At 39.1% G+C, this 12745-nt stretch overlaps 1 protein-coding gene across 2 annotated transcripts in view; it reads right to left on the minus strand.

Moving 5' to 3' along the window:
- MGMT (O-6-methylguanine-DNA methyltransferase) overlaps positions 1-12745 on the minus strand; it is a 162108-nt gene that overhangs the window by 143993 nt on the left and 5370 nt on the right. For both annotated transcript variants that reach the window (XM_009325852.1, XM_009325851.1), the window contains exon 2: positions 4975-5114. In XM_009325852.1, coding sequence (XP_009324127.1) covers positions 4975-5114 — 140 coding nt within the window. The remainder of the gene's footprint in view (positions 1-4974; positions 5115-12745) is intronic.

The following is a 12745-nucleotide window of genomic DNA, read 5'->3' on the forward strand; positions in this document are numbered from 1 at the left end:
TAAAGAAAATTGCAAATAACCTGCAAGAAATACAGAGGACAGATGGGATCACAGTGCTTCCAAAAGAATCTCTCTTCTGAAAATAGTGTAAAGGAAAGTTGGGGGTATTCCTACACCACCAGGAAAATGCACATTTTGACCAAGTCAAAAGTTGGGCAAGTCAACCTGCCCAACCTCAGTTCTCAGAAACATGCATGAAATGCCAAAAACTCCTCTGCAGTCTCTTGAATTCAAGTTCACATCCATATTGACAAACACGCAGTTCCAAGTCTATGGAGGAGGAACAGACCACCTGCACACATTGTCTCCTGCAGAGAATGGGAGCTCAGGTTCCTCTGTGGAGCTCAAGCCAGCCGTGCGCCCCGGCAGCCCCCAGGCTGGAGGAGCAGGAGCCCAGTGGCAAGGGGGTGGCTGTCCCCAAGTCATCCACATCTTGCCCCAGTGCTGGGCCTGTCCAAGGATGGCAGTGACAGATCACAGCTAGCTCAGCTAAGCTTTTAAGTGGAAAACTCAACAGCTTCTCATGGTGGCATCCTTAAGTCCCATGGTGGATGTCAATATTAGCATAACCTGGGATCTGTGCCCAATAATCAGATGGCAAATTTAGCTTTCATTTCACATGCACGCTCATCAGTACATAGTAGTATGTCATGCTGTTCATGACCCCGTGCTCAGCAGGACAAGATTTTCCAACCACACACTGGAAGCTGTTTCAGTTTACCTCAAGGCATGTTATACTACAGCCCTTTCTTTTACTAAAATCCTCCAGTTGCCACTGTATTTCACTGCATTAGTACATGTGTAGGCTAGATAACCCTTGCCACATGCTGACCGCACAGCGAGCTGGGAAGCCTGGGGCAATTTTCCTGAGTGAATTCCTGAAAGAACTTGGATTTTTGCAACACAGGGAAAAACTGTTCCCTGCTGCCTTACCAACTGCCAAGTCAACACCCCCATGTTTCCAAAGTATCTTCTGCTGTAAATATTTAGCAGAGGAAAATACAAGCATGGTTTCTGTTACTATTAACAGAAGTCACAAGTGTGACTCCCTACTCGCCAAGCAGATAATTTACCCCTCCAGCTCAGGAGTAAGACAAAGCTTCTCAAAACAGAGTTGTCCCAGCGTGGGAACACTGCAGGCGACAGCGGAATAACGAAGAAAACTAATTCTGAAAGCTGCTAAAGACACTCAGAAGTACAACAGCAGTAAAAAAGTGAGTTTCTTTCGGACATGAGCAAAAAGAGTTAAACACTAGCAATATTTCAGGCAGGAATATTGGAGGAAAGAGAACCTTCTTGATCAAAACTAATGCTTATATTTGTATAGACTGGAAGAAAAACTACAACAGCTGTATAGTACTAAATATACATGTACAGAATATATGTACTTTTAGTTCTTTTTTTGAAAATATGAACTGTGAATCTGAAGTTCTTAGAAATAGACAAATTCATAAAAACAAGCTTCATCTTTGGTATACTTTTTGCCCCACTTTACAACCCTGAAGCAATATACTCCAACTTGCTTCAGGAACAGCCCAATGCACAGATCTCTACACAGCCTGTGAGCCCAACGCATGCACCTCCTTATGATGTGGTACATAGGTTAAACCTACTGCAACCTCTGTCGTACAACGTATGGTATCAAATGCGAAGAATTTGATTATTCCTAAGCTAGTTTGATGCTGACATCATATATTCTGGCTTTATCTTCAGCACTTTATTAATTGACAATGTCAACTTGAATGATAAATGAACAAGTCAATCCACAATTTAAATACTAAAATAGAAATAGGTGATTTCAAGTTACTGTTTTAAGAGAGCCAATTGTTAGCACTGCACTTAGATTACAAAATGGTTAGAAACAATTTTAGTTAGCATTCAGTAAATTAAAGCTTTCACAATCATTTAACTGAAATACCTCACTTACAGACACAAAAATTTATTTTATGTATATATACACATACATTTAAAAAGCTTGAATAAAAATTCCTCCTCCCCAAACGGAAACCATTACGCCATGATGTGCCTTGACTTTTAAACTCTACCAGCTTCACAAGGAACAGAATAACCTTAGGTTATTACAGTTAGTTTAATCTCATTAATAGATCAATTTCTTTCAAGCATACTGAAAACTGAATTTTACTTTGTTGCTTCTCCTTTTAGTCTACATTATAGTCTGTGTTCTTAAGTATTAAAGGAGAGCCATCACAGAATAGGTTGTAATCTCAGGTGATTAATTGCACAGCATTTTACAAGCTGTAAAAGAGCAAGATCGCCACAAACCGATTATGCCATTAACCAGGCACTCTTATCAGATTTTTCTACAACTAGCAGGTTTGTCTGACAGATTGCAAGTCTTAAGTATTCATATATTTCAAAGGTTTACTTATTTTTGGTGTTAAAAAACCCTAAAATCTATATTGATTGTTACATGCAATTCTACGTGAAAAGTCCCAAGCACCGTGGAGCAGAATACCAATATTTATTACCAGACTTGTGCTCATTATGGTTCTCTGACAGGGGTCCATTAAAATCAATTTTTATGTTCCTTATGGTTTTTTTTCTACCCAGTGTTCTTAACATAGTGTTTATTAGCCAGTTAGGAGAAACACTGGGCACTGTTTTGTTTTTATTTTATTCTGTCGAAAATAATGAGGCCAGATTTAACAACTATTCACTAGCGATGAGTAGAAGAGATTAAATGTTATACTTCAGCACAAACATTTACAGATGGCTTTAAAAGTTTTAGAACTTTACCATCGGTAAAGATAAAAGTCCCACCTTCCACCTCTTTTTCAGATTTAAATTCTTAAAGTAATTGTAAGAATATCCTGCTTACCATTAACATCGAACCACTCTTGAGTAACATTCCATCTAAAATATAACAATTTTTTGCATATAAATCATGCAATCTGCTAAGTTAAGAATTATCAAGATGCCACTAAAGCCTCAACACTTCTGGGAAGCCAGGAAATTAAGTCAGCTCACCACTGAGAAAATTGAAAGATCAAGATCAGAAAAATTAAGAATCAGGAAAAGGATCTAGATTGCCTGATGTCTGCCTAAAGGACAAGATCACAAGATCCTTCTTCAACCAGCCAACTTGGCCATGTTACACATGAGCAAACGGCAGCTCCCATAAACGAAGAGATCAGCATCTGTCCTTACAAACAGGACAGACCTTGCCTTGCAGTGATGCTCCCTTGAGGAGGGGAACAACTCACCATTTGTGAGTAACAGCATCTTTCATCTGCACAGGTAGAGATGAGTAACAAAGTACTCGGAGCTTTTGGGGTCACGTGTAACTTCCTGGAAAAAGGTCTGTGTGCCTGAAAGATCGATTTCTGTCCCTGCAAACTTTGTTAAGAGAAGGCAACCCATCAAGTGAAATATTCAAAACTTCAACGCTAAATACAGAAGTCAAAAAGAGACCTTTGCTCTTATCTCTCCAGGAGAACGACACAGACACACCCAATATAACAATACCTCCCCATCCACCTTCTTGGGCTCTACTAGTTAAGAGCCTGTAATTATTTTCTTCCAATAATCTGCCATTTCACTTTGAGCCTGTATTTTTAGTACCCACAACTTCACAATTCTTTGTCTTCAGCTTTTATTTTCATGCAATTCACTTTACATCTAGCATTATAAAGAACACCACAGTTTCTCGTATTTGTCACCTTTGAGAGCCCACAGACCTTTTTCCTACTATTCTTCTACACACTCACTGAGTTTTCCTCTTCTCAAGGGTGAAGAGTCCTCATCTGCTTAGTTGTTCTTCAGGCAGATGCTGCTCTGCAGCAAAGGCAAGCTTCAGCCTTATCCTAAATACCGCTTTATTTCCATTCCTCATCAGCAGAAATCCAATACTGAAATCAGCATATGAAGAAACTGAAATACTTATTTCAATATCACTGGAGTTGGCAGAACTGTCAAATCCAGAGGCTTGAGGGTTTTCATATTAGAGGCAAAAACATATTTCAACCAGAATACACATTATGCTTCATATTCCTGATTAATTTTATGTACATTTAAATTACAAGGATAATGAGATAGGAAAACAGAAAAGGGGAAAACCCACAAAACAATGGAGAACTTCAGAAGCAAAAAGCAGGGGAGAAAAGGATAATGTGGAGCAAAGGAAGCCAAACCTGTTTGAGTCTGGTCAGGAAAAGCTCTGCTGTAACAGACTGTGGCAAAGGTTGCAATTTTATTACCAAAAAACAGTTGAAGAGACCAGCCTTAATAAGTAGTATTAGTAACCTTCATTTTGGCAGAGGAATTTGGCAAAGAAATTTGGCATCTAGTAATTTTGAAAGAATTCAGTGTTTCTTCTAAAAATGTCACTCAGCATTTCCTCGCAAATAAGGAAAAAGAAAACCAAAGGTCTGAACAGGACGGATGTACTTTAGCAGATTGAACAGCACTTATATTCAACAGTAAAATGTACCAATATCTCCTCTATTTGAGACGTCACCTCCACTGCCATGTATATCATCTGTTCTGAACTCCAGAAAACATTACAGATATGCAAAACCAACCAAAGCTCTCACAAGTAGTACGCAGTAATTACAACAATTATTCAATCCTAGTTCTGCCTGTTGGAACATATATTTCTAGATAAAGGTCTGCAAAATTTGCAAAGTATGCAAGGAGGTCTTAGTCCTCAGTGACAGATTTACATGTGTATCCAAAATTAGGGGGCAGGATGTACTTTCAAAACCTGTGTTAAAAGTACTTTTATTTTAGAACATTTCTTTGCTAATATCATTAATGCAGCAGAGAAAGAAATGCATTTTGGAGCTGCCACTCCTGAAAGGTACTGGAGGCTGCTTTTGCCTCTCACAGGAGCAAGCACTGTGTTCCCAGTATGGCTAGTAAAAACAAGTACGCATAGTCGTGTCTTAGATCCTCTGGGCTATCTCTTTCCTCTACCACATACATAAACATAGGATCAATAGGACATGAACTTACCCACTTGGCAGCACGCTCATTTTTGGAAGTTTTATTTCATGTAAGCCTGTTTCACACCCAGATATCTCGAGTTTTCCCACAGGACTAAGCAGAACTGCGTGTTTCTCCTTGCACTGAGATTCTCCCTCTTTGGAAGGCACCTGTTCATGAAAACAAACTCCTCTTTAATTACATGCATTTTCACCAAGGAACATTCATGTCAAGATATTTTGAGTTGTTTTCAAAAGTAATTTTTAAAAAAGCAAGAAAACAGCATATTTCAACTTTTCTCAACTATGGCTTTTACTTTCAAAACTCCGACTTAAAATGTTCTATCCTAAGAAGTCAGCATGTAAATCAAAGTCTCAAAGGCCATGTTAACTAGCAGAACAGTGACCTTCGTAAAAATCTCAAGTAATAGCAGTTTCATGGTTGGTTTATCAGCCAACATTCGATGTGTTTTGACACTGAATTCAAAAGGACCATTGTGACAACAAAGTATATCCACTGGTTTAGAGCAGCAGTGTTATGTAAATAACTGCTGGAACACAAATAGAATATGTCTGCTGGAAAAATATATGAAAAAAATCAATCATTCCTTAGTAAAAGAAACATTTTTTATTCTCATTGTTTCTAGTCTGGTTTTACGATTACTGATAGGATGTAGTTGGAAACAGATGCCAAGCATTTCTCAATATTGTACAAGACCAACAATAACATACTTGTCAAATTCATCTTGGCTAAAAAAACCAACAGTCTGACTCAGTAGATGTTTGAGTTGTATTTACAGTTTGGTTTGTACAATCATTAGGAGAGAAACAGAGCAGAACACCACAAGTATGTCCACTGGAGAGTCACCCAGCCACCAAAGAGTAGGTTTGGCACACATCACCGTCGGTGCTGTACAAGCAGGACAAAAAAGCCTTTTCTCCAAAGAGCTATATTCAAGTGAAACTGAACAAAAAGGGGAACAGAACAAAGAAATCCAAGAAATTGTAAGGCACCACAAGCTAACTCGATCAACACACATCCTGATTACACTGAGAGACCAACAAGGTTTCTTGGTGTTTAAAGTCACTCAGACCACACAGCTAACTTGCAGTTTGCCTTACACCTGAAAAATTCACTTGTTACTGCAACATTCAGAACCAGCAACACCTCCAAAGACAACTGCGCAAACTTATTTTCACCAGTTTTTACCCAAGTTTATAGTTTACCCCAAAGTGCTCTGAAGTCTGCCCCACCTGTGACACCTATGTCCGCCTACAGCAAGGGGGGGGATGCTGAAAGCCCGATGGAAGTATCAGATGAAATGCAGAAGTGATTAAGAAGCTGGGAAACTGACTGAAGAGCACAATGACAGACTAGGTGTTCATCAGGAGACAGGAAAATCTACGCATGACGACTTACAGCTGGCTACTGCTTGCAGCTGTACAATAATGATTTTTTTCAAAAGAATCACATAATTTAAAAAGAAATTCTCTTAAGTGCTATGTAATGAAGTCACACCTGCAAATAGTACAATCAGTGTGAAGAGAGGATTAAAAAAAAAAAAGGAGACTGTTTTGCCCACCAGGGCAAAAGTCAACTTAAACCTCTGAATTTTGGGAAGAACTTACACAATTCCTCAGTTACAGACAGACACACAGCAACCAGCACAAAGTTACTCAGCTTAGGGAAGTTCTGCGGAGTATGCCGGGCTTGAAGAACTGCAGGTTCCTAGTGGTTTATTTAGTTTGACTGTAATCCAAATCAGCTTTTTTGCTAAATAGTCAAATGTTTGCTGGTGTTACAAACAAACTCTCCTTTTCAACCAACTTTCTCCTCTTTCCTTCTTCCTCCTCAAGGAGAGGACCTGGGTGAGCTTTTTTTTGGAGCAGCACCTCACTGCAGAAGTCTTAGTAAAAAAACAACGTAAAAGTTCACATATGTGGAACACCAGTATACATTCTTCATTTTTATTTGTGTGACAGCTCTAAACTAGATGCACTGAACCTCATACCATGTACTCCATGAATATAACAGCTTAGTGATAAAAGGACAGCTTTTTCATCATAACAAAACACAGGATGCAGCGAGTAACAGAAAACTATAAATAACCCTATGAGTTCACACCAAGTTGAACTAAGCTTTATAGATGAAAACCTTGAGTGAGTACAACTAGTATTTTCAGTCTTGTTTATCATACACGTTGGGCAGCAATATTTAGAAGGTTTATTTTTATGAAAGAATGAAACTGCATGACATATATCTACATACATATGCGATTGGGTTGGGAGCCTCAGAGATGAAGGTCACTATACAGATGTACAATGCACGCTATCCTCTGTCCAGATACTAATGTGCCTTTTCACTATTTACCTACAGCTACTGAGATGAGCCAGAGAAGATCGAGGTAACAATAGACTCGTGCAGGCAGTGCTATTTTAAAATAAAGTGAAATCTTATTCAAGATTTAAATTGCAACAGTTTTCAAATGCAAATAAACAGCCTTTAAACTTCGCCAGCTGAAATTGCAGTAAATGATGTCTAAGCATTTGGTAGACTGGTGGACACTGAAAACCTGCTCCTGCCCACATCCTTCCAATACAGGCACAATTTGCTCAACACCATCTTCCCCATTGCTGAAGCTGTGAGAATTAGAAATGAACGGCAGCTTAAAACAAAAATCTAATAAATCCAAATAAACTGCCTTCTACCTTTTTTCTCCAGCTTATGTAAACGAATTATTTGAGGAATTTTGATCAGGTACAGCATGAACTCCAGCTTCACTCTCCCTTTCCGCTGTAATACCTACAAATCTGTGTCAAAGTCTCTCATAATTTTGAAATTTATTAGGCAGACAAAAATAGGACTTTTAGAGAGGAAACTTCTCCTGCCACCCTCTGGAGTCTTGCTACAGAAATAAAAATGTAGGTGCAGTGTATGTAAGTCTGTATCTCACTAGACTGCTAAATGCTCTATAGAAAATTGGAAGATTGTTGTTAGCCAATGGAATTAAGACCTTTTTGTCTTAATAACAGATGAGTATCAAAAGGTTTTCACAGTGGAAGATTTATCAGTAAGAATATTAGCATGATTTATGAGTTAATGTCCTGTACAGAGGAGCCTCATTTTCCAGGCATGCTCCCATGACTTTGCAACAGCACATGCCTCGGTGGCACTGCGCTCCTCTGAAGGGCAAAGGTCCCCTAAATTACACATCAACTCCACTGAACACAACTAGGAAACAGAGATGTGCCGCTCAAATTGCTCTCCTAGGGTTCAGATGGTAGGATGCAAAACAGCAGTGAGTTTTATCTCCTAAATGAGGTGCCGTGAACTCAAAAGCCAGCATTAGCTTGATGACTTGCATATAAGGATCTTAACCTCTTACGCTTTCCACTGTAATTCAGTTTAACAGCCTTGCTGCGGCCAAGGTTTTCAAGTACTAAACATACCTCCCATTTGATTAAATACAGATTTTATTTAAATTTGCATTAATGGTCTTTCACATTACAGTAAATAATTCAAAATTATTTTCTATGTTCTACTGCTCCTAAACCCCCCAAAAATTCCACTGTAGTTTGGTCTGAGATCCTAGAATCCAATTCATATCCATAATGGGGAATGGACAAATAAAAAAATGCAGAGAAATCTCGAGGATCAACAAGGTTCAAAAAAATCCATAGCAAAGTTTTTCCATGCTTCATGTTCTCCCAAGAGGTTTGTATTTTCCAGAAACAAAGTCAAGAGAGCAAACCTTATGGCATTTCCTGTGCTTCAGCACCATGCCCCAAATCACTGTTACTGAATTGAAGGGGAGAAAGAATGCCAGATATCTTCATGAACATCACTTTCCAACTTTTCCTGTGTTCTCCTGTTAAAAGATCTTACAGCGCATACGTACAGTGTTAAAATCCTAGAGACCGCAGATTTCCACTGGAAAAACGTGACAGTACTACCCGTGGATGTGTTTGCACTCACCACAAGTGTTCAGTCCTCAGGATATCAGAAATTGTCTTAAAACAAGTTCTTCTGAAGGCTGTGGTCAAAGAGACTGAAGATGTCACCTTTTCACACGTTTTCCCTTCAGTATTATTGAGCACATGAATCCTTCCCATTGGAAGGAGCCAGAGCCCTATCTCTGATGGATCTTCCTCTACAGGTTTTTCCATTTCCTTCACTCTGCTTCAGCAACAATATAAACCTACCATGCCATATCAAAATATTAATGATAATCCCCTCTGCCACCACCTGCATCTGATTTAACAGGGTATTTCCATTAGGCTATAGCATGTGGCTGAACTTCAAATGAAAGTCCTCATTTTTTTTTTACTTGAATATTTCTGAGAATCAAGGCAAAAATAACATATTCGACTGCTAAACCTGAACTAATGTGTCCTTGCACATACTGCAATTTTATTTTTTTAAACCAAGAGAGTCCAAGTGCATTGATCAGTGAGATGTCACAGTTGGCTCCAAGAAATGGGTCTCTTGATCCTTTCAGATTAACAGAAAGTGTTAATTGCTGAGCTATCTGATAATGTAAATACAACCAACAGGATGAAATTGCATTACAGTTCTTCCCCCTATTTCACTTGCCATTTCTCAAACCCAGAAATAGTTGTACTTCTACCATTTCTAGACTAGCCACTGCTGCACATTTGAAAATTCCCTACTTAATTCTTCCACACCATGAAAGTTACTGTTATTAAAAAATAAGAACCCACCCAGATGCCATACTAGGTTTCTCACTCAATCTTGCTCCAATGTTGGGCTAGGATATAACTACATACTGGCTTCAAAAACTAAAAACAATTGTTAGCACCTATTGTCTGAGAGGATCCCGAATAGCACTATACCTGTTAGTAGCACAAATCATAGGGTTTCTTAGCTGTAAAAGTTGACTTTCTGGACGTATGTATCCAGTAAGATCAAGACAGTTTGAGGGTAGTTTCACTTGAGAGTGCTGATGCTAGCCCATCCCACTAAAGCTGTGACAAAGTACCAACTTGTTCATTTACTTCCTATTCTTCATAAATATGTAGTAAAGACTCATCACTTCAATGTTCTGACATACTCGCATTAGGAAGCTAGCATGTGAGCTGTAAGTCTCAAGCACCTGCCCTGTTTCTATGATGCCATATAATATCAGTGACTTGCCAAAAAGCAATACCAGGAATTTGCTGAGTTTGAGAAGATGAATAAATGCCAGAGAAGTTGCTTCTTCATCCTCATTACAAGAAAGAAATACCAGCCCTGAACTCTTTAAGTGTCCTTCTTTTGAGTATCACAGTGTTCTCAAACCTGCTTGTTATTGATTCAAGTTTTGAATTAAAATTCAATGAAAGCTTGACATACTGGATTTAAATTTAAGGGGAATGCATCACAGGTACCTGGACTGGCAATTTGCTACTTCATTTCAGTCATCTTGCTACAGACATTCTTCCTGACCCAGTAAGTTTACATCCTTGTCATAACAAAATCCTTATCAAATTACATCAGCGGTATTTGTCAAGGCAAAAACAATCAGGGACCATCATAAGAAATATGAAACTAGATGTGTCCATCTCTATCAACTCCACAGCAGCAACATCAGCAGAACAGATGAGTTGACTGTTTACGGACACCCCGCCTATTCTGAAGTGTAAAGGTCAGCATATCACTCACGTAATACAGCAGCAGCAGCGAGCACTGCAATTAGGGCAGCTAACGGTTGCCATTGCAGTCATACCCTTAACTGGGGTTTTGGAAACAGCGCTATTGCTCTTCCATACTGAGACTGCCGAAGAAAAAAGTCCAGTCATTAACATCTCCTGTTACCATCGTAAAGACAACTGCGTGAAATTGTAACTTAGAAACACAGTCCCTAACACTGTTTGCAAAGTGTTTTAATTGCAGAAAGCCTGTGCCACCCCGCCTGGAACTGCAAAGATGAATAAGGAGGCTGACCACGGCCCCCGTTTGGCACGGCTGCTTGTCAGCTTACACATGCCAGTGGTCCACTTGTCCAAGGTTTTCATTGAATTATAGTTCTCTCAACATCTCCTTAATAGTTTAAAACTTCCTGTATTTGTTTTACTGGTTTCGGCATGTTTATTTAAAAGGAAACAATCCATTGTACGTTAAGAATATGGGAAAAGATATTAATAGTAAAGGTAATGCATTTGTGCACATATACTTCGGTGTGGAGGGTAATTTTCCAACCTTATGCAGCTAGTCTTAGATGAGAAAGCCATTTCTTCCACTTAATGTTTTAAAGCAGAGAAAAATTTAAGGACTGGAAAAAACACAGGATCCACGCAATCAAAATACAAGTCTAAAAGCCTACTCCTCTTAATATCTTGATTAACCATCTATATTTTCACCTTCCAAATGAACAGTGGCTGCTACTGTTTCAAGAGAAAAAAGAATTTATGTACTACAAATAATTTCAGCCTGGGGAGGAAAGAAGGGAAGAGGTAGACAGACGTTTCATACCCAGAAATAGTTTAATATACTGGAATAAAAATTATACAGTATGAGAAACATTTAATTCTTAGTCTTTTTGCTTATTATGAAATGTTTGATTTCTTTCAAAGTTAAAATACAAACTTTTCTAAAAGTTGTTTCCTTCTTTTGAACAAAAGAGTCCAAAGACTTCCAACTAAACATAACAGAGTGAACTCTAAAGCTATAAGGATGCCCTGATCCAAACAGGTCCCTACAGTTTTGACATCTTGATGTGGACTGCTGAAGCTGTGAGAAAGTTGTCCTGGAACCCAGGGCAGGGCTTCTCTTTGTCTAACAAAAGAAGAGAAGGTGGCTGCTGCTCTCTGCAACCCACACTCACAGGCTAGTCCTACCAACATCACTCACTGCTTAATGAAAAAATAATTTCTGAACAGGGTAACACACATTTCCTGTATTGTTACACTTGAACATCACAAATAGCATCCTTCAAACATATGGAAACCTGTTAGGCCAAAGAAAGCTGAGTGCCCCCCAGTTTTTAAATTGAAGCAAAAGTTAAATTTTGAGGAATAAAAAAGGTGTTGCATTCGTTGCTTAAATTCAACAAAGTCTTGAAACAAACCCACCATCATAGTAGCTAATCAGATTTAATTCTGTCAATATAATCTGCTAACAAGCAAAACAACATTTAAAATTACGTTTGATGTTTTAAAATACAAGTCCTTTATATACCACATCAGGTTCTTGTGAACTAGTGTTCATCACCACCCATCTGGACATAAGCCACTTCTTACCCCCACACATCCCACAATAACTGTATATACTGCGTGTATTTCTTCTCCCTGTAGCATCCAAAGCAAACTTTCAGCTTGCCAGAATAATGCACCATGTATCAGGTCCACATATTTTTGTCCGTGCTGCAACAGTAATAAACACCTCCACAGCTGAAGAACAGGACTGTAATCCAGATAAGGCTTTTAAACAAAAACTGCACTGAAATATACTGCATTAAATGTGCGCATTTTCTCTCGTGCCACATGAAATGCTGCCAAACTGGCCATTTCCTGGGGTAAAGCCAATTCCAACCTTCCAGTAGCCTTTTGCTAGAAACCTGTTCTGCACCTCGCTGGCAACAACCACTGCCATGGCTTGGAGAGCTATAGCAGCTAACAGCCTTGCTTCTGCCATCCACAGCACTCCAAAAAAATAAGTGACTCCCCAGAAAACAATTTGCCAACCTTGCCCATACCAATGCCTTCCCCCACAGCTTGGGAAGAACAGTATTTCTCAGCCCTCCCACCTGCTCCCAGCAGAAATACCACAGTGCAGGAGGGCTGGGAGCAGGCTTCCCAGGGAC

This window comes from Pygoscelis adeliae, unplaced genomic scaffold (assembly GCF_000699105.1).
Source record: "Pygoscelis adeliae isolate BGI_AS28 unplaced genomic scaffold, ASM69910v1 Scaffold4, whole genome shotgun sequence".
Lineage (NCBI taxonomy): Eukaryota > Metazoa > Chordata > Aves > Sphenisciformes > Spheniscidae > Pygoscelis > Pygoscelis adeliae.